This window comes from Scyliorhinus canicula, chromosome 2 (genome assembly GCF_902713615.1).
Source record: "Scyliorhinus canicula chromosome 2, sScyCan1.1, whole genome shotgun sequence".
Lineage (NCBI taxonomy): Eukaryota > Metazoa > Chordata > Chondrichthyes > Carcharhiniformes > Scyliorhinidae > Scyliorhinus > Scyliorhinus canicula.
The window spans coordinates 87,637,113-87,657,373 of record NC_052147.1 but is presented as its reverse complement, the minus strand read 5'-3'; the positions used below and the strand labels follow the sequence as shown (position 1 = coordinate 87,657,373).

At 49.2% G+C, this 20,261-nt stretch overlaps 1 protein-coding gene across 5 annotated transcripts in view; it reads left to right on the top strand.

Annotated features, from left to right (window-relative positions):
• ptgr2 (prostaglandin reductase 2) overlaps positions 1-9,923 on the top strand; it is a 96,456-nt gene extending 86,533 nt beyond the window's left edge. For all 5 annotated transcript variants that reach the window (XM_038782207.1, XM_038782227.1, XM_038782190.1 and 2 more), the window contains 2 exons: positions 2,561-2,678; positions 9,691-9,923. In XM_038782207.1, the coding sequence (XP_038638135.1) occupies positions 2,561-2,628 (68 nt within the window). In that variant the 3' untranslated portion in view covers positions 2,629-2,678; positions 9,691-9,923. The remainder of the gene's footprint in view (positions 1-2,560; positions 2,679-9,690) is intronic.
• The last annotated feature ends 10,338 nt before the right edge of the window (positions 9,924-20,261 follow it).

The following is a 20,261-nucleotide window of genomic DNA, read 5'->3' as shown; positions in this document are numbered from 1 at the left end:
CCCATTTGGAAGCAAATGGACGTATTAGCGAGAGGCATCATGGTTTTGTGAAGACGAGGTTGTGTCTCACTAACTTGATAGAGTTTTTCGAAGAGGTCACAAAGATGATTGATGCAGGTAGAGCAGTGGATGTTGTGGATGTCTACATGGACTTCAGTAAGGCCTTTGACAAGGTACCTCATGGCAGACTGGTACAAAAGGTGAAGTCACACAGGATCAGAGGTGAGCTGGCAAGATGGATACAGAACTGGCTAGGTCATACAATGCAGAGAGTAGCAATGGAAGGGTGCTTTTCTTATTGGAGGGCTGTGACTCGTCATGTTCTGCAGGGATCAGTGCTGGGATCTTTGCTGTTCGTAGTGTATATATAAATGATTTGGAGGAAAATGTAACTGGTCTGATTAGTAAGTTTGAGGATGACACAAGGGTTGGTGGAATTGCGGATAGCGATGACGACTGTCAGAGGATACAGCAGGATTTAGATCGTTTGGAGACTTGGGCTGCGAGATGGCAGATGGAGTTTAATCCGGACAAATATGAGGTAATGCATTTTGGAAGGTCTAATACAAGTAGGGAATATACAGTGAAGGGTAGAACCCTCAAGAGTATTGACAGTCAGAGAGATCTAGGTGTACAGGTCCACAGGTCACTGAAAGGGGCAACACAGGTGGAGAAGGTAGTCAAGAAGGCATACGGCATGCTTGCCTTCATTGGCTGTGCCATTGAGTATAAGAATTGGCAAGTCATGTTGCAGCTGTATAGAACCTTAGTTAGGCCACACTTGGAGTGGTGGTCAATTCTGGTCGCCACACTACCAGAAGGATGTGGAGGCTTTAGAGAGGGTGCAGAAGAGATTTACCAGGATGTTGCCTGGTATGGAGGGCATTAGCTATGAGGAGAGGTTGAATAAACTTGGTTTGTTCTCACTGGAACGAAGAAGGTTGAAGAGCGACCTGATAGAGGTCTACAAAATTATGAGGAGCATAGACAGAATGGATAGTCAGAGACTTTTCCCAGGGTAGAGGGGTCAATTACTAGGGGGCATAGGCTTAAGGTGCGAGGGGCAGATGTGCGAGGCAAGTTTTTTAGACATAGGGTAGTTGGTGCCTGGAACTCGCTGACGGAGGAGGTGGTGGAAGCAGGGACGATAGTGATGTTTAAGGGGCATCTTGACAAATACATGAATAGGATGGGAATAGAGGCATATGGTCCCCGGAAGTGTAGAAGATTTTAGTTTAGACGGGCAGCATGGTCGGCATGGCCTTGGAGGGCTGAATGGCCAGTTCCTGTGCTGTACTTTTCTTTGTTCCTTGTTTGTTCTTTGTTCTATTCAATAGTTGGCTGAAGGAAAAGGTGATAAGGGATATCTGAGAGTCAGCCAGAGGCCATTTGGCCCATTGTGCCTATTCTAACTCTTTGAAAGAGCTTTCCAAGGGCGGCACGTGGCAGAGTGGTTAGCACTGGGGCTATGGCGCTTAGGATCTGGGTTCGAATCCCAGCCCTGGGTCACTGTCCGTATGGAGTTCTTTCATTCTCCCCGTGTCTGCGTGGGTTTCAGCCCCAGAACCCAAAGATGTGCAGGTTGGGTGGATTGGCCACGCTAAATTGCCCCTTAATTGGAAAAGAAATAATTGGGTACTCTAAATTTATTTTAAAAAAGGAAAGAGCTATCCAATTAGTCTCATTCGTCTGCCTTTTCCTGCCAATTCTGCAGTTTTACTTTCCCTTCCAACTATATATCCGATTCCCCTTTGAAAGTAGTTCCAACAAAGAGCTAGAACAACCCCAGCTTTTCCTGTCCCTCCATTGAAATGGAGGGTGGCACAGTGATTATCACTGTGTTCTGCATCGCCAGGGTTCAGTTCTGGCCATGGGTGACTGTCTGAGTGGAGTTTGCACTTTCTCCCCGTGTCTGCATGGATTTCCTCCAGTTGCTCCGGTTTCCTCCCACAGTCTAAAGATGTGCCCCTTAGTGTCCAAAGGCGATATGGGGTTATTGGGTTACATGGACAGGGTGGGAGAGTGGGCCTAGGTTGGGTGCTCTTTCAGAGGTTCAGTGCAGTCTTGATGGGCCAAATGGCCTCCTTCTGCACAGTAGCGATTCTATGATTCTATGAAATCCCTCGCCCCTGGGACCATTTCAAATTACATGGAAATCTGGTGACTTTTTTTAAAATTTAGAGTACCCAATTCATTTATTTTCCAATTAAGGGGCAATTTAGCATGGCAATCCACATACCCTGCACATCTTTGGGTTGTGGGGGCGAAACGCACGCAAACATGGGGAGAATGTACAAACTCCACACGGACAATGACTCAGAGCCGGGATCTAACCTGGGATCTCGGCCCCTTGAGGCACAGGGCTAACCCACTGTGCCACCGTGCTGCCCTAAATCTGGTGATTTAAGCAATGGCTGTATTGTAAATGCTGCACCAACATGAGATGAAAGCTGTACTGAATCGAAAGCATTGTTAGTCTTGTACGTGATTAGTTGGTGAAAGTAATCTTTGACAGTCCGCCTTTCTTAAATCTGTAAATCTCACAATTTGTCTCTTTCAGCTGCTTTTGAGTCTATGATGAAAGGAGGAAATATTGGGAAACAGATCGTCCTCGTCTCAGATGAGTAACAGTAATCAGTCACCCTGAGGAACCCGAACAACTGGCTTATTCGAAGGCGCCACTGTGAATTGCGCTTTCACGTATCTGATCGTCAGTCCAGAAGTAAAACACTCGAACACGTCAGTAACGAATATTCGTTTATTTACGGCCGGGACAAATCTCTAAGCAGTCGGGTAACCACCTTCGAGAAGTGCCAAAATCCCAGAATAAGGACGGTATCTTTATACATCTTACAGCTTAGGGGTGGACCCCTTAAATTCCTAGATACACCTATGATTTGGCAAGGATCCAGAACATGTACATATATGGAATTATTCTTCGAGGTCGGAAGGTTATTTTTGACATAATCATTAGCACAAGTCACTATCAATATTAATACAAAGGTTTTTGTATCCCATGGCCATCTGGCTTATCTCATTCCAAGGCCCTTCCTTTTACATTTCAATGTTTATTTGTTCCAACTGGTCAAACGAGCTTAATTACGTTATCTCTGCAATAAAGTAACGGTTCCCATTCATTCCATTCTTTGCCTTTTTGACCTCTCTGCTTTCACAGATGTGGGTCAGAACATTAATTAGTACCAAAGTCACACTCCCTATATTCCATCCCATAACCTTCTGACATCTTTGCTTTCACAGATGCCGGTCAGACACACTCCCTTTATTTCATCCCTTGACCTGTTGACATCTCTTTCACAGAGCTTTTCAGAACTGTTATATTAACCCTATCAGCGAAGTTCCAAATGAAATCCACTTCTACATTCCCCCCTTTGATCATTCCTTGATCACATAACACTCAGGATACTTTAGATGGAAATGAGAGCGAGGCGGAGGTACTCCTCCTCTACTAGGCTCCGGCAGGATGCCACTTCCTCATATAGGTCAGGGGTAGGTGGAACCAGTTTTTCTTTTTCGTCTAGGGCGGATCTCTGAAGCATCTGTGGTAATGCAGTGGCACCCAAACGGTTGCATAGGCATTTCACACCAGTAGCTATGATACAGAGCAACAAACAGATGGTAACGAAGATAATGAGCCCATGGAATAGGTAAGTGGCCCAAGAATTAGACCACATCCAGCTCCACCAGTCAGCCTGACCGGCGAGTCGCAAGCGCTGTACTCCATCTCTGATATGGGTTACCAGACGCGTGATATTCTCTGAACTGTCTGGAATATAACCCATTCAGCCGTCTGTTCGATCGAGAAAGGAACAGACATCAAGGGAACGCCTCCACGGGCATGGGTCGGGACCTGTGTACATACCCAGCAAGAGGAGACACCCACTTTCTTAGCATAGACATAGGACATAAACAGAAAAGAATTTGCCGTTACATGGTGCGTTGCCCGCTTCCTTCTGGAAGGCGAGTAGGGGTGAGTAGTCCTTGATGGTAAAATTTGTACCCTGTCCTTATCAATGCACCGGTGGTTCCACCTGCATGTGCGGCGATCGTACATTAGAACCATGTACGTAATCAGGAATCGGCGCTTCTGGTCGTCGGGAGGACCGGTGGTTGGGCAGGTTTTGATAGCGGTGGTGATCCATCGGAGATCTGTCGTTGTTCCACATCGTGGGGTTCCTTCTCGGCACAGGGGTGGACGTCGGCTTCCATACGGGCATCTCCTTCTTTCGGATGCAGCGAGAGAGAGCAGGGTGGCGAGTATTGTGACGGTGAAGAGGGACTTCATCCTGGTACTCGTGTTCCTAGGACTTAAAGGAAAAGTTTAGAACATCATGGATACTTAATTAACTTACAATGGTGCATATGTACCCATGCGTTCCGGCCCTCCACTTTTACTGCAGTGGGGGTAGTGAGTAGAACCTGTAGGGGACCCTCCCATCGAGGTTCCAAACCTTTACGTGTCCAATTTCGAATTAGGACATAATCCCCAGGGTTGATGGAGACGTCATGAGTAATGGAGGGGACTTCTTCCTGGGTGGCACGAACTCGGGAGTGTAATCCTTTCAAAATTCTAGTTAGCGTTAATATATAATTAGCCATCTCGGTAGTCATGTAATGGAATTGAACATTCCGTGGAACACTGCTGTCCCAAGGCGTTCGAAAGGGTCTGCCATATAGTATTTCCGCTGGGCTTAGGCGAATTTTTCCTGCGGGGGTGGCACGTAGCTGGAAGAGTGCTAAAGGCAGGAGTTTGAGCCAAGTGGCCCCAGTGTCTGCTTGTAGTTTAGCGAGTTTAGTCTTTAGAGTCTGATTAGCCCTTTCCACCACTCCAGCGGCTTGTGGTCTGTAGGCACAATGAAACTGTTGCTTTATTCCAAGCAGAGCACAGAATTCCTTATTGATTTGACCTATGAAGTGGGGACCATTGTCAGAGCTCAGCCGGGCTGGAATTCCAAATCGCGGAACAATTTCTCGCATTAACACCTTAACTACTGTCGAGGCCTTGTTATCCGTAGTCGGGTAGGCCTCGATCCATTTGCTAAAAGTGTCCACAATGACTAACACATATTTATAGCATTGACATCTTTCCAACTCAATGTAATCCATTTGTAGGGTCTCAAATGGACCCTCAGGTAAGGGGGTTGTGCCAGGATCACAGGGGACGGCCTTACCGGGGTTGTGCTGTTGACAGATTAGGCACCGACTGCTAATTTGTTGGGCCATTTCTTGCAGTCGTGGGTGCCACCAGCTTTTTAACAATATGTCCCCTGTGGCACGAGCGCCACAGTGAGTTGCAAAGTGTACACATTCGGTCACCCAGGCTGCTAATGCATCGGTCATACATGTTTGTCCTACCGGGGTGACCCACAGCTTATTTTCGATATCATATATACATCCTAAGTTTTTCCACATATTTACAGCAGTTGCAGGAGCGTCCTCCTGCATTTGGATTATGTCAGCAATGGTTGGCATAGGTTTTTCAGAGGGGGACTTTCCCGAGGGGGTTTTAGTCTGCCTCATCATTCTAGGCACCATTAGTTTGCCAGATTTAGAAATTTCTTTTGCCTTCTCGTCCGCTCTCCTGCTGCCCGTTTCCACCAGTCCTGTGCCTTTTGTATGCGCTGCGCATTTTATCACCGCTATCTTGTCTGGGAGCATAAGGGCCTGCAATAACTGGGTTACTAACTGCTGGTGTGAGATGGGTGTACCAGCGGAGGTTAGAAATCCTCTGTTTTTCCATAATTGCCCGAAATCATGTACTACCCCGAAGGCGTATCGGGAATCTGTATAAATATTAACCTTCCTCCCCTGTGCCAATATGCATGCTCGTATTAACGCAAACAATTCTGCCTGTTGGGCAGAAAAGGGAACTTCAAATGCTGCTGCTTCTACTACGTCACCGTCTTGATCGATGATTGCATAGCCAGATTGTCTATCCCCCCTTTCGCCGACGGAAGAACTTCCATCGGTGAAAAAGGAACAATCTGCACTCGGGATGGGTATATCGGAGAGGTCGTCGTGAACCGAGGAGACTTCTTGCAACAGTTGCAGACAGTCATGAGTTGGGTCGAGCATGTCTGTGGGAGGATGCGTCAAAAAGTTAGCAGGGTTGATAGTGGTGCAGTGGGCAAACTGGACTTTCGGGTTATTAAGGAGAGCAATCTCATATTTGTTCTGACGAGCCATCGTGAGATGCTGAGTCTGTAGCTGTCCCAAAAGGGCCGTAACAGAATGGGAACTATAGACAGTGATATCTTGTTGGAGGGTAATATTAGCAGCCGATTGCAGGCTTTTGTAGATAGCTGCAAGAATTTGGGTACAGATAGGATAGCCAAGGGCTACCGGATCGAGTTTAGAGGAGTAGTATGCAACCGGGCGACAGCGGTCGCCGTGGCGTTGGGTCAGGACAGCTGTGGCGCAGTCGGCAAGGACTGTGCAATAGAGCTGAAAAGGGCGATCATATAAGGGTCGACCAAGGGCAGGGGCCTGGAGGAGTGCCTCCTTGAGGCGGTTCTGCTAGTGACTGTTTGTGATCAGCGGGCACTAGGACCCTGCGGAGCCATGCAGTGTCAATTTCAACGCAGCAGTTTCGAAACTGCCCAGCACAAATTCTTTATCTGTTTATTCTGAGACCAATGTAGTTCTGAACATACTGAGTTACTCATAATACTGATCACATTCCAGGGGCGGTGGCGGAGGTGGCTGTGGGGGCTGTGGGGGCTGTGGAGGCTGTGGAGGCTGTGGGGGCTGTGGAGGCTGTGGGGGCTGTGGGGGCTTCTGACGTCCCCCGCAATTGAACAGATGTTCCTCATCCCCATTGTCCCCCTCCTCCCAACCTTGCTTCGCATTGCTGACCGGCGCCAGGGTAGGATTAGCATTCTTACATTTCTTATATTCTTTACATTCCCTTTTTAAGACCTCTACTGTTTTAACAATTCCCCCTTTGGTGAGGCCAATACCCAATTTTGAGGCATTTGCCTGCCAGCTAGCCAGTATAGATGCATCTTTCATTAACTGACAGTATTCCCTCCACAAGGCAATTAATTTCTTTGCGGTGGGTTCTTGATAATACAGAAAAATGTGTCATTTGAAACATGGAAGTCTGGCAACATCTGGCCCGAGAGGGCACCGGGACAGATCCCACAAAAGGTTAACAGCAGCTGCAAAGAATGCAGAGCTATAAAATGCAGATTCTTGCTCACAAGCAGGGTTCAGCAGAAACAATGGCTCACACCTTCATGGAATGTAACTATCTCAGAAAGCATCTGAAAAAGCATGGATGAGAGTTTCAATTGCATTAAGTGACGAATGTTTAAAACAGGCAAGTCTTTCAAGTCACAACCAAGTTAAATTTTAGCATCAGCTAAAGGCAAAGTTTCACCTCTTAATTGAAATAAACTCTCTTAGTAAACAGCTGGAAAGAATGGAAGATGCTCAGTCGAATTTAGTGTCAATTTAAGGGGTAAAATTCTACGAACATCAAGTTAATTAAAAGAAAATTGGAGATGACCTGGCTACGAGAAACATCATTTAAGTCAAAATCAAAGGCAAAGTTATGAACTGGGGACAATTGGAAAATTAAACGATTTGAAATCACAGAAATAAAAGTTAACTATTGAAACAAAAGCATTTTTTAAATCAAATCTGAGAGGAGACGATATGCCTGAAATGAATAACGAGTTGTAGTAAGATGTTTACATCAAAGATACTGGTAAACTATCAAAGTGAAACAAGCCCATATACAATACAGTCGTTAAAACTTAATAACTCTTCGAAAGAGAATATAAACCCAGGGAGCAGAAGCAGCAGCACTCTGCAACAGCAACAGGAGAGAGAGAGAGAGAGAGAGAGACGCAGCCTGCTGGAGAAAGACAAGGAAAGCAGCCGAGTTTAAACAGCTAATTCAACTCAAGAAGACCAGATTTTAAGTGGTTATTAGCTTACTTTACTTCCTTAATAACACAGGACCCAGGACACCAATGCTATTAAGGGGTAAGTAGGTAAAATTCTTCGGTGAAGGTATGGGTTATACCGGGGGATAGGCTCCGAGAACCCCGCCCGTAACTTCCAGAGAACGCTGCCTGGAATCACGGCGGCAGTCCCGTCCGGAGCCCACAGCCCGTCAACCGTCCCCTAGCAATCCTGAGAACCCCGCCCGTAACTCCAGCGAACGCTGCCTGGAATCACGGCGGCTCCTCAGGCTGCCCCTAGCAGTCCTGGCAACCCCGCCCGTAACTCCAGCGAACGCTGCCTGGAATCACGGCGGCAGTCCCAGGCTGCCCACAGCCCGTTAACCGTCCCCTAGCAATCCTGAGAACCCCGCCCGTAACTCCAGCGAACGCTGCCTGGAATCACGGCGGCTCCTCAGGCTGCCCCTAGCAGTCCTGGCAACCCCGCCCGTAACTCCAGCGAACGCTGCCTGGAATCACGGCGGCAGTCCCAGGCTGCCCACAGCCCGTTAACCGTCCCCTAGCAATCCTGAGAACCCCGCCCGTAACTCCAGCGAACGCTGCCTGGAATCACGGCGGCAGTCCCAGGCTGCCCACAGCCCGTTAACCGTCCCCTAGCAATCCTGAGAACCCCGCCCGTAACTCCAGCGAACGCTGCCTGGAATCACGGCGGCTCCTCAGGCTGCCCCTAGCAGTCCTGGCAACCCCGCCCGTAACTCCAGCGAACGCTGCCTGGAATCACGGCGGCAGTCCCAGGCTGCCCCTAGAGACGATAACCACAGGGTTCACTCACTTACCCTCTTTAAAACGGGTTCGCTGGACTGACCTGGATCTCGCAGAGGCTTCTCGACAAACCAACGGCAAGGCTGAGCAACGATCAAACTAGTAGTAGGCGAATACCAAGGTGGAAAAGAAATTTTTACTCACAATGGGGGCCAAATTCGTCCTCTACTTTGAACGAGCTCAGTCAATTACGCCGGTTAGTTGCGCAGACCCCTCTGGAGATCCCCGTACGGGCCACCAAATGTGAATTGCGCTTTCACGTATCTGATCGTCAGTCCAGAAGTAAAACACTCGAACACGTCAGTAACGAATATTCGTTTATTTACGGCCGGGACAAATCTCTAAGCAGTCGGGTAACCACCTTCGAGAAGTGCCAAAATCCCAGAATAAGGACGGTATCTTTATACATCTTACAGCTTAGGGGTGGACCCCTTAAATTCCTAGATACACCTATGATTTGGCAAGGATCCAGAACATGTACATATATGGAATTATTCTTCGAGGTCGGGAGGTTATTTTTGACATAATCATTAGCACAAGTCACTATCAATATTAATACAAAGGTTTTTGTATCCCATGGCCATCTGGCTTATCTCATTCCAAGGCCCTTCCTTTTACATTTCAATGTTTATTTGTTCCAACTGGTCAAACAAGCTTAATTACGTTATCTCTGCAATAAAGTAACGGTTCCCATTCATTCCATTCTTTGCCTTTTTGACCTCTCTGCTTTCACAGATGTGGGTCAGAACATTAATTAGTACCAAAGTCACACTCCCTATATTCCATCCCATAACCTTCTGACATCTTTGCTTTCACAGATGCCGGTCAGACACACTCCCTTTATTTCATCCCTTGACCTGTTGACATCTCTTTCACAGAGCTTTTCAGAACTGTTATATTAACCCTATCAGCGAAGTTCCAAATGAAATCCACTTCTACACCACCACCTCTTGCTGCTATAATACTGAACCTGACTTCACAATGAACTGAATGCATTATGGTTTCTCTCACCTTTATCTGTGATTAGATGGCAGAGAGAAAAACTTGACGATGCACTAATAATGGTATGATTTCATTTCTATATGCCCTACCCTGCTCTGCCAACCAATTTCCCCGGGTATCCCATCTGTTACTAAAATGCACATCAAAATAAAAGTCTTGTGAACAATTCAGTATTGGACTGATGTCTGCCAATATTTTTCTAATTTAAAAAGAACATTCAGATTTTCTCCTTTTTTTGGAAGGTGGAATATTTTCTGGAGCCCCATCAGGCTGAGAGAATCACCTGGGGGTTTGTTCTTCCCAACTGCTATTCATCATTACTTGGTGTCTCGCTAACCTCTGGTTCAGTTCATGTGAAGAGAGAAGCCTTGATTCTAGGTTTCTGGGATAAGAACATAAGAACATAAGAACTAGGAGCAGGAGTAGGCCATCTGGCCCCTCGAGCCTGCTCCGCCATTCAATTAGATCATGGCTGATCTTTTGTGGACTCAGCTCCACTTTCCGGCCCGAACACCATAACCCTTAATCCCTTTATTCTTCAAAAAACTATCTATCTTTACCTTAAAAACATGTAATGAAGGAGCCTCAACTGCTTCACTGGGCAAGGAATTCCATAGATTCACAACCCTTTGGGTGAAGAAGTTCCTCCTAAACTCAGTCCTAAATCTACTTCCCCTTATTTTGAGGCTATGCCCCCTAGTTCTGCTGTCACCCGCCAGTGGAAACAACCTGCCCGCATCTATCCTATCTATTCCCTTCATAATTTTAAATGTTTCTATAAGATCCCCCCTCATCCTTCTAAATTCCAACGAGTACAGTCCCAGTCTACTCAACCTCTCCTCATAATCCAACCCCTTCAGGTCTGGGATTAACCTAGTGAATCTCCTCTGCACACCCTCCAGCGCCAGTACGTCCTTTCTCAAGTAAGGAGACCAAAACTGAACACAATACTCCAGGTGTGGCCGCACTAACACCTTATACAATTGCAACATAACCTCCCTAGTCTTAAACTCCATCCCTCTAGCAATGAAGGACAAAATTCCATTTGCCTTCTTAATCACCTGTTGCACTTGTAAACCAACCTTCTGTGACTCATGCACTAGCACACCCAAGTCTCTCTGAACAGCGGCATGCTTTAATATTTTATCGTTTAAATAATAATCCCGTTTGCTGTTATTCCTACCAAAATGGATAACCTCACATTTGTCAACATTGTATTCCATCTGCCAGACCCGAGCCCATTCACTTAACCTATCCAAATCCCTCTGCAGACTTCCCGTATCCTCTGCACTTTTCGCTTTACCACTCATCTTAGTGTCATCTGCAAACTTGGACACATTGCCCTTGGTCCCCAACTCCAAATCATCAATGTAAATTGTGAACAATTGTGGGCCCAACACGGATCCCTGAGGGACACCACTAGCTACTGATTGCCAAGCACTAGCTACTGATTGCCAGTTTGGGATGTTTATTTAGATGATTACAAATGTTGGTTGTTGCTTCTAACCAAAACATCTGTTTCAAATTTTGATGTCAACCTACTATCCATTTCCCAACATCCATGAACTTGAGCTCATTGAAAACTCTCCTGCTCATATCCTAACCCTCAGCAAGTTGCCCCGGTTCCCCTATTAACTTTTTGTTCACTGACTGACATTGGAACCCAGTCAAATGTAACGGAGGAAATGGCATTCCAAGTGAGACCTAAATGTACAATTCTCATCCTGATGTACATAGAACAGTACAGCACAGACCAGGCCCTCAGCCCTCGATGTTGTGCAGAGCATTGTCCGAAACCAAGATCAAGCTACCCCACTCCCTGTCATTCTGCCAAATCCCTTCATGGCCTCACCCTCTCTCTGTAATCGCTTCCAGTCCCACAACCCTGCCAGTATATCTGCACGCCTCGAATTCCTGCCTTGGAACCATTGAATTCCTTCAGTGCAAAAGAAGGCCATTTGGCCCATCATGTCTGAACCGACCCTCTGAAAGAGCACCCCACCTAGGCTCACTCCCCCCAACCCCACCCGATCTGTACATCCCTGAACACTAAGGGGAAATTTAGAATGGCCAATCTACCTAACCTGCACATCTCTGGACTGTGGGAGGAAACCGGAGCACCCGGAGGAAATCCATGCAGACATTGTGTTTTTGAGGGCAGCACAGTAGCATAGTGGTTAGCACAGTTGCTTCACAGCTCCTGGGTCCCAGGTTAAAGTCCCGGCTTGGGTCACTGTGTGGCGCCTGCACGTTCTCCCCGTGTCTGCGTGGGATTCCTCCGGGCGCTCCGGTTTCCTCCCACAGTCCAGAATCCCCAGTGCAGGTTAGGTGGATTGACTAAGCTAAATTGCCCATAGTGTCCACAAAAGGTTAAATGGGGTTACAGGGATAGGGTGGAGGTGTGGGCTTAAGTAGGGTGCTCTTTCCAAGATCGGTGCAGACTCGATGGGCTGAATGGCCTCCTTCTGCACTGTAAATTATATGATTCTACGGGGAGAATGTACAAACACTGCACAGGCAGTCACCCAAGGCTGGAATCGGACCCAGGTCCCTGGCGCTGTGATACAGCAGTGCTAAGTACTGTGCCACCGTGCCAACCCACTGTGCCACTCTATCGCCCTTCTACACATCCTCGATTTTCATTGGTGGCCATACCTTCAGCCTCCCTGGAATTTCCTCCCTAACCCTCCTCCTACAAGATGCTCCTTAAAACCTACGAAACATTTGGTTTTGTGTCTAAAAGTCATCTCCTATGACTTGGTGTCAATTTTTGTCTACTCTTGTGAAGCACCTTGGGACACTTTGCTACATCAAAGATGCCTAATCTTTTTTTTTGTTTCTTTAAAAATAAATTTAGAGTGCCCAATTCATTTTTTCCAATTAAGGAGCACTTTAGCATGGCCAATCCCCTACCCTGCACATCTTTGGGTTGTGGGGGGAAACCCACACAAACAGGGAGAGAATGTGCAAACTCCATACAGACAGTGACCCAGAGCCGGGATTGAACCAGGGACCTCGACGCCGTGAGGCAGCAATGCGGCACCGTGCTGCCCTTAAAGGTGCCTAATCAACATGCGTTGCTCTCATGATGTTTCGATCATTTTCTGTTCTTGTTTCAGAATTCCAATAGGTAGATGGTTTTAATTTTGCTTCTCATTGGTCCAATCAAGGTGGTGCTACTTCTAGAGGCTTCAGTGAAAACAGTCACGAAGCACGCTGATATTATTTTCAAGGGTATCCCAAATTGGAACACCGGTTCATGGGGGTGTATAGTTTTGTTTTGGTGTGATGAGACCCCAGTGAGAATAAATAGCCCGGTTGTGTAGCAATTATTTTTGTTAAAAATAATTTTTATTCAAAATTTTCATAAAATATCAACAACAACAAACAAAAAGTAAAATAAATTTTTACAAAGAACAGAAAAAAGAAAAAACAGGACCCCCCCCCCCCCCCCCCCCCCCGCGCATACACAAAGGAAGAGGTAAATTCGCACAAAACACGCGCCCGCCCCTTCGACAATGAAGGAGAATCCTCCGACGGGCTACTAGGGACGCAAAGGCCAGAACACCGGCCTCTTTCGCCTCCTGCACTCCTGGCTCCACTGCAACCCTGAAGATTGCGAGCCCCCAGCCCGGATTGACCCTGGATCCCACCACCCTCGATACCGTCCTTGCTACGCCCTTCCAAAATTCCCCCAGCGCTGGGCATGCCCAGAACATATGGGCATGATTTGCTGGGCTCCCTGAGCACCTGATACACCTGTCCTCACTCCCGAAGAATCGACTCATCCTTGTGATGTCATGTGAGCCCTATGCAGCACCTTAAACTGTATGAGGCCAAGCCTCGCACAAGAAGAGGAGGGGTTCACCCTCCCCAGAGTGTCCGCCCATGTCCCCTCCTCTATCTCCTCACCCTGCTCCTCCTCCCATTTATCCTTCAGCTCCTCGACCGAGGCCTCATCCATCTCCTGCATCACCTGGTATGCTGCCGAGATCCTCCCCTCACCAACCCACACCTCCGAGAGCGCCCTGTCCTGGATCCCACGTGGCGGCAGCAGAGGAAACTCCGCCACCTGCCGCCTGACAAACGCCCTTACCTGCATGTACCTGAAGGCGCTCCCCAGGGGGAGCCCGAACTTCCCCTCCAGCGCACCCAGGCTCGCAAGCTTACCGTCTACAAACAGGTCCCTCAACCTCCTGATACCTGCCCTGTGCCAACTCAGGAACCCGCTATCAATTCTCCCCCGGGACAAACCGGTGGTTGCCCCGTATCGGGGCCCCCATCAAGGCCCCCACCTCTCCCCGTGCCGTCTCCATTGCCCCCTGATTTTGAGGGTAGCCACCACCACCGGGGTCGTGGTATACCTCGTTGGAGGGAGTGGCAGCGGCGCCGTTACCAGCGCCTCTAGGCTCGTGCCCACACAGGACGCCATCTCCATCCTCTTCCATGCTGCCCCCTCCCCCTCCATCACCCATTTACGCACCATTGCTGCATTGGCAGCCCAGTAGTACCCACAGAGGTTGGGCAGCGCCAGCCCCCCCCTGTCCCTGCCCCACTCCAAAAACACCCTTCTCACCCTCAGGGTCCCGTGCACCCACACAAACCCCGTAATGCTCTTGTTAACCCACCTGAAAAAGGCCTTCGGGATAAGGATGGGGAGGCACTGGAACAGGAACAGAAACCTCGGGAGCACCGTCATTTTGACTGACTGTACCCTACCCGCCAGAGACAGCGGCAGCATGTCCCACCTCTTAAATTCCTCCTCCATTTGCTCCACCAGCCTTGTGAGGTTAAGCTTATGCAAGGCCCCCCAACTCCTGGACACCTGAACCCCCAAGTACCTGAAGCTCCTTTCCGCCCTTTTAAGTGGAAGCCTGCCAATCCCCTCTCCTGATCCTCTGGGTGTACCACTAACAGCTCGCTCTTCCCCAAGTTGAGCTTGTATCCTGAGAAATCCCCAAATTCCCAGAGAATCCCCATCACCTCCGGCATTCCCCCCACCGGGTCTGCCACATAGGTCATCCGCATAGAGCGACACTCGGTGCTCCTCCCCACCCCGGACCAGCCCCCTCCAACTCCCCGACTCCCTCAGCGCCATAGCCAGGGGTTTGATTGCCAACGCAAAGAGCAAGGGGGACAAGGGACACCCCTGCCTCGTCCCTCGGAATAGCCGAAAATACTCCGACCTCCTACTATTTGTGGCCACGCTCGCCATCGGGGCCTCATACCAACTAACAAACCCCTCCCCAAACCTTTCCAACACCCCCACTCAACCCTATCAAAGGCCTTCTCCGCGGCCAGCGCCACCACAATCTCCGCCTCCCCTTCTACCGCCGGCATCATTATAATGTTCAAGAGCCTCCTTATGTTGGTGTTCTGCTGCCTCCCCTTCACAAACCCCGTTTGATCCTGGTGGATAACCTGTGGCACACAGTCCTCTATCCTCACGGCCAAGATCTTTGCCAACAGCTTGGCGTCCACATTCAAAAGTGAGATCGGCCTGTATGACCCACACTGCAGGGGATACTTGTCCCGCTTAAGAATCAGGGAGATCAGCGCCCGAGACATCGTCGGTGAAGGTCCTAACCTAAAAGTGGACTCAACAGGTCTGCGTACTTCTTGTAAAATTCAGCCGGGAACCCATCCGGCCCCGGCACCTTCCCCGACTGCATGTTCCCTATCCCTTTGACCAGCTCCTCCAGCTCAACCGGCGCCCCCAGTCCCTCCACCTGTCCCTCCTCCACCCTTGGGAATCTCAGCCTGTCCAAAAAGCGCCCCATCCCCCCCCCCTCCTCCGCTGTGGGTTCGGACCGATACAGTTTCTCATAAAAGTCCCTGAAGACCCCATTAATGTCTACCCCCCTTCGCACCACATTCCCTCCCCGATCCTTAACTCCACCAATCTCCCTTGCCGCATCCCGCTTACGGAGCTGGTGTGCCAGCATCCTGCTCGCCTTCTCCCCATATCCATACACCGCTCCCTGTGCCTTCCTCCACTGAGCTTCCGCCTTTCTGGTAGTCAACAAGTCAAATTCAGCCTGGAGGCTGCGCCGCTCCCTCAGCAATCCCTCCTCCGGGGCCTCCGCGTATCTCCTGTCCACCCTCACCATCTCCCCCACCAGTCTCTCCCTCTCTCTCTGCTCTCTCCTCTTCCTGTGGGCTCGGATGGAGATCAACTCCCCCCTAACCACCGCCTTCAGCGCCTCTCAGACCGTCCCCACTCGGACCTCCCCATTGTCATTGGCCTCCAGGTACCTCTCGATACATCCTTGAACCCGTCCCCCCACCTCCTCGTCCGCCAGCAGCCCCACCTCCAAGCGCCACAGCGGGTGCTGGTCTCTCTCCTCCCCCAGCTCGAGGTCCACCCAGTGCGGGGCATGGTCAGAAATGGCTATCGCCGAATACTCAGCATCCTCCACCCTCGCAATCAGTGCCCTACTCATAAAGAAAAAATCAATCCGGGAATAGGCCTTGTGCACATGGGAGAAGTATGAAAATTCCCTGGCCCTCAGCCTTGCAAACCTCCATGGATCCAGCCCTCCCATCTGGTCCATAAACCCCCTCAACACCTTAGCCGCCGCTGGCCTCCTCCCCGCCCTGGACCTGGATCGATCCAATGGGGGATCCAGCACTGTATTGAAGTCCCCCCCCCCATTATCAGACCACCCGCCTCCAAATCTGGAATCCGGCCCAACATGCGCCGCATGAAACCCGCATCGTCCCAATTCGGGGCGTATCCATTAACCAGCACCACCCGCTCCCCCTGCAGCTTGCCGCTTACCATCACATACCTCCCGCCACTGTCTGCCACCACATTCGACGCCTCAAACGGCACCCTCTTCCCCACCAGGATCGCCCCGAATGAAACACTTGGCTCACCCATCCCTTCCTCAATCTAACCTGATCCGCCACCTTCAGGTGCGTCTCCTGAAGCATGGCCACATCCGCCTTCAGCCCTTTCAGGTGCGCAAACACTGGGGCCCATTTGACCGGCCCATTCAGTCCCCTCACATTCCAGGTGATCAGCTGGATAACTGGGCTCCCTGCCCCCCCCTCCCCCGCCGACTAGCCATAACCCTTCCTCTGCCTGCCACTTGCCCGCGCCCCCCGTTCAGCCCGTTCCCCACAGCGACAGACCCCTATCCCCGTGTCGCGTCTTTTCGTCCGACGTCACTTCGTCCAACGACACTTCGTCCACGTCTTTTGGTCCAACGTCTTTTTGTCCGCCCGTCTTTTGGTCCAACGTCACTTCGTCCAATTATCCAATTACAAATTAACTCTGTATAAAACCATTTAATTGATAAAATGCAAGTACAATGCAGCAAGTGAATTTAATTGTTAAAATGCAAGTAATTGATAAAATGCAAGTAAAATGCAAGTTGAAAAATGCAGTTAAAAAGTTAAAAAATCTAAAAATGCAGTTAAAAAATCTAAAAGTTTACTAATTACTTAAAATTCCCGAAATTACTTAAAATTGATGTAAATTGTAAATTCCCGAAATTCCCTAAAAGTTAGATTTCCAGAACTGTACCCGAGAGAGAATAATGGGGAGAGGACAAGATGATTTGATATTCTACAATTCCGACAGACACAGATATAAGTGGGAGTCTAATTGGATTTAGACAATGAGTGCAGTTCTGAAAGAAGCAGATTTAAACTCGATTTTCGTCGAGTGATTAAAACCTCTGGTTGGCAGTGGGTTCTGACATTACAGGTCTGAAATGATCAAATATTCCATCAGATACAATGGCTCTCATCACGCTGGAGCATACATGGGTGAATATCCTGCAGCTTATCTTAATAATGTCTGGAGATCAAGCAGCACAAATGCAGAACTCAACATCAAGAGGCGAAATAGGTGGAGAGGATCCTTGAGCAGTAACATTGAAAAACTAAATTAAACTATTTGTAATTGGATAATTGGACGAAGTGACGTTGGACCAAAAGACGGGCGGACAAAAAGACGTTGGACCAAAAGACGTGGACGAAGTGTCGTTGGACGAAATGACGTCGGACGAAAAGACATAGCACCCCCCATCCCGACCCCCTCTACATGCTCCAGCTCTGCCTTGCCCATTCCAGCAGCAATCCGGTACCCCCCCCCCCCCCAAAAAAAAACCCCCAGCTGCGTAACCCCTTCCATTGTACTTCCGTAAGTCAGCCGACTCCTGCTGAGCCCGGCTGCTCCCGCCACCCCAATGACACCCCCCCCCCCCCCCCCCCAGGGCAACATAACCACCTCCCCAGTGCCGGCCCCGCCCACCGCTCCTCTAGCGTGGGAGTAAAGCCCGCGCTTCCATCCCAAGCCCCACCCGCTCGACCCAAAACGCAGGAAAAGACAGGCACATGACACCACAGGACTGCGAACCACACCCAAACTCTCAACCAGTGAACAAAATACAGACCCCAAACATGACAAAGCACCCAAATAAACAGATAACAGTCCCATACAAGCAAAAAAAAAAAGCAGAACAGGAAAAACAAATCATCCAATAGAACCGATAAAGCGAAAGGATACCAAGGAGGGCAAAGCCTCCGGGCTGTATACAGCATTCCCCAGTCCTCAGTTCAAGTGCAGCTTCTCTGCCTCAACAAAATTCCAGTCCTCCACCGGGGAGTCAAAATATAGCTGGCGATCTTTATACGTGACCCACAGGCTGTAACAAACCAAACTTGACCCCCTTCTTGTGGAGCACTGCCTTCGCCTGGTTAAAGCCAGCTCTTCTCTTCGCCACCTCTGCACTCCAGTCCTGGTAGATCCTGACCTCCGCATTCTCCCACTTACTACTCCTCTCCTTCTTCGCCGATCTCAGCACACACTCACGGTCGACGAAGCGGTGAAAACAGACCAGCACCGCCCGAGGCGGCTCGTTTGGCCTGGGTTTCCTCAGCAGCACCCGATGGGCACCCTCCAGCTCCAAAGACCCCTGGAACGACCTCGCACCCATTAGCGAGTTCAGCATTATGGCCACATAGGCCCCCAAATCCGAACCTTCCAGCCCTTCTGGGAGGCCCAGGATCCGCAGGTTCTTCCGATGGGCCCGGTTCTCCATCTCCTCCATCCTCACTGACCACTTCTTGTGGAGCGCCTCGTGCGACTCCACCTTCACTGCCAGGCCCAGGAGTTCGTCTTCGCCCTCCGAGGCCTTTTACCGAAGCCCTCGGATCTCCGCACCCTGAGCCGTCTGGGTCGCCATGAGCTTGTCCAGGGAGGCTTTAAACGGCTCCAGAATCTCTGCCTTCAGCTCCTTAAAGGAGCGCTGAAGCAGCTCCTGCTGCTCTCGCGCCCACTGCTGCCACGCTGCTGCTGCTTCCCCGCCCGCCGCCATCTTTCTTCTTCTGCCTCGCACCTTTCTCTGCTCCAAAGCCAATTTTTTGACCGCACCACTCCTAGTCCAGGCCAACCACCGGCGGAGAATCTTAGAGAGTGTGTTCCCACACCGGGAAAAGTCCAACCAGTACCGCTATGGGCCCTTAAAAGAGCCCAAAAGACCAAAAAAAGCGGGAGCTACCGAACGTGCGGCTTAGCTCCCCATCACCGTAACCGGAAGTCCCGTGTAGCAATTATTAAAGACTATTTAATAAAGTAAAGAAAAGACAAATATGCACAAACAACATGACTCTACACTCACACAATTAAGATATATAAATTATTAAATGCAGTTTCTATAGAACATAATCCTTGTTACTAAATATGTCTCCGATACCTGAACTGTATAAGACTTCCTCTGTTCCCCAAACAACATCCAAATTGAATAACCCGCTATAGTTACCCATGATAGGATGAAACTCAAATCTGGGAACCGTCTTTTTCCTGATCCAGTGAAGACATTTTAAAACTGCTGTTTTAAAACTGGTTTTCTGCACTGCCTTGGCTCTAAGACGTAGAAGCTTGTTTGCTGTAAACTTGGCCTTCAGGCTTGGTGGCTGGAAACTGGCCTGTTCACTTTCTGAGATTGCTAGATTACTGGGGCTGGTTTAGCACAGTGGGCGAAACAGCTGGCTTGTAATGCAGAACAAGGTCAGCAGCGCGGGTTCAATTCCTGTACCGACCTCCCCGAACAGGCATCGGAATGTGGCGACTAGGGGCTTTTCACAGTAACTTCATTGAAGCCTACTTGTGACAATAAGCGATTATTTATTTATTTATTTTTATTTAGACGGTAACTACCTCGCCTGGCCTCTAAGGGTCTGGGCAATTATACCTTTGTTGTTCTTTGATTATGCCTTTTGTGTATTCGGCTGTCTGCTCCCATCAACTTCCTTGACCATACTTTAACATATGTATATCTAAGGGACCTTTCCAATCCTCTGCAATCTGTTTCTTCTCCATAAGCTATTCATACTTCATTATTATCTATACTGCCATTTTAAATCGGTTACCGGGAGATGCCATACCAATTGAGGCCCCTTTCAATACTGTCTGCTGCTGACTCTAGGCAGATTCTTGACAAACCCAATTCTTTAAAATGGGTCCTGACATTAACATCGGAACAGGAGTTGTCCATT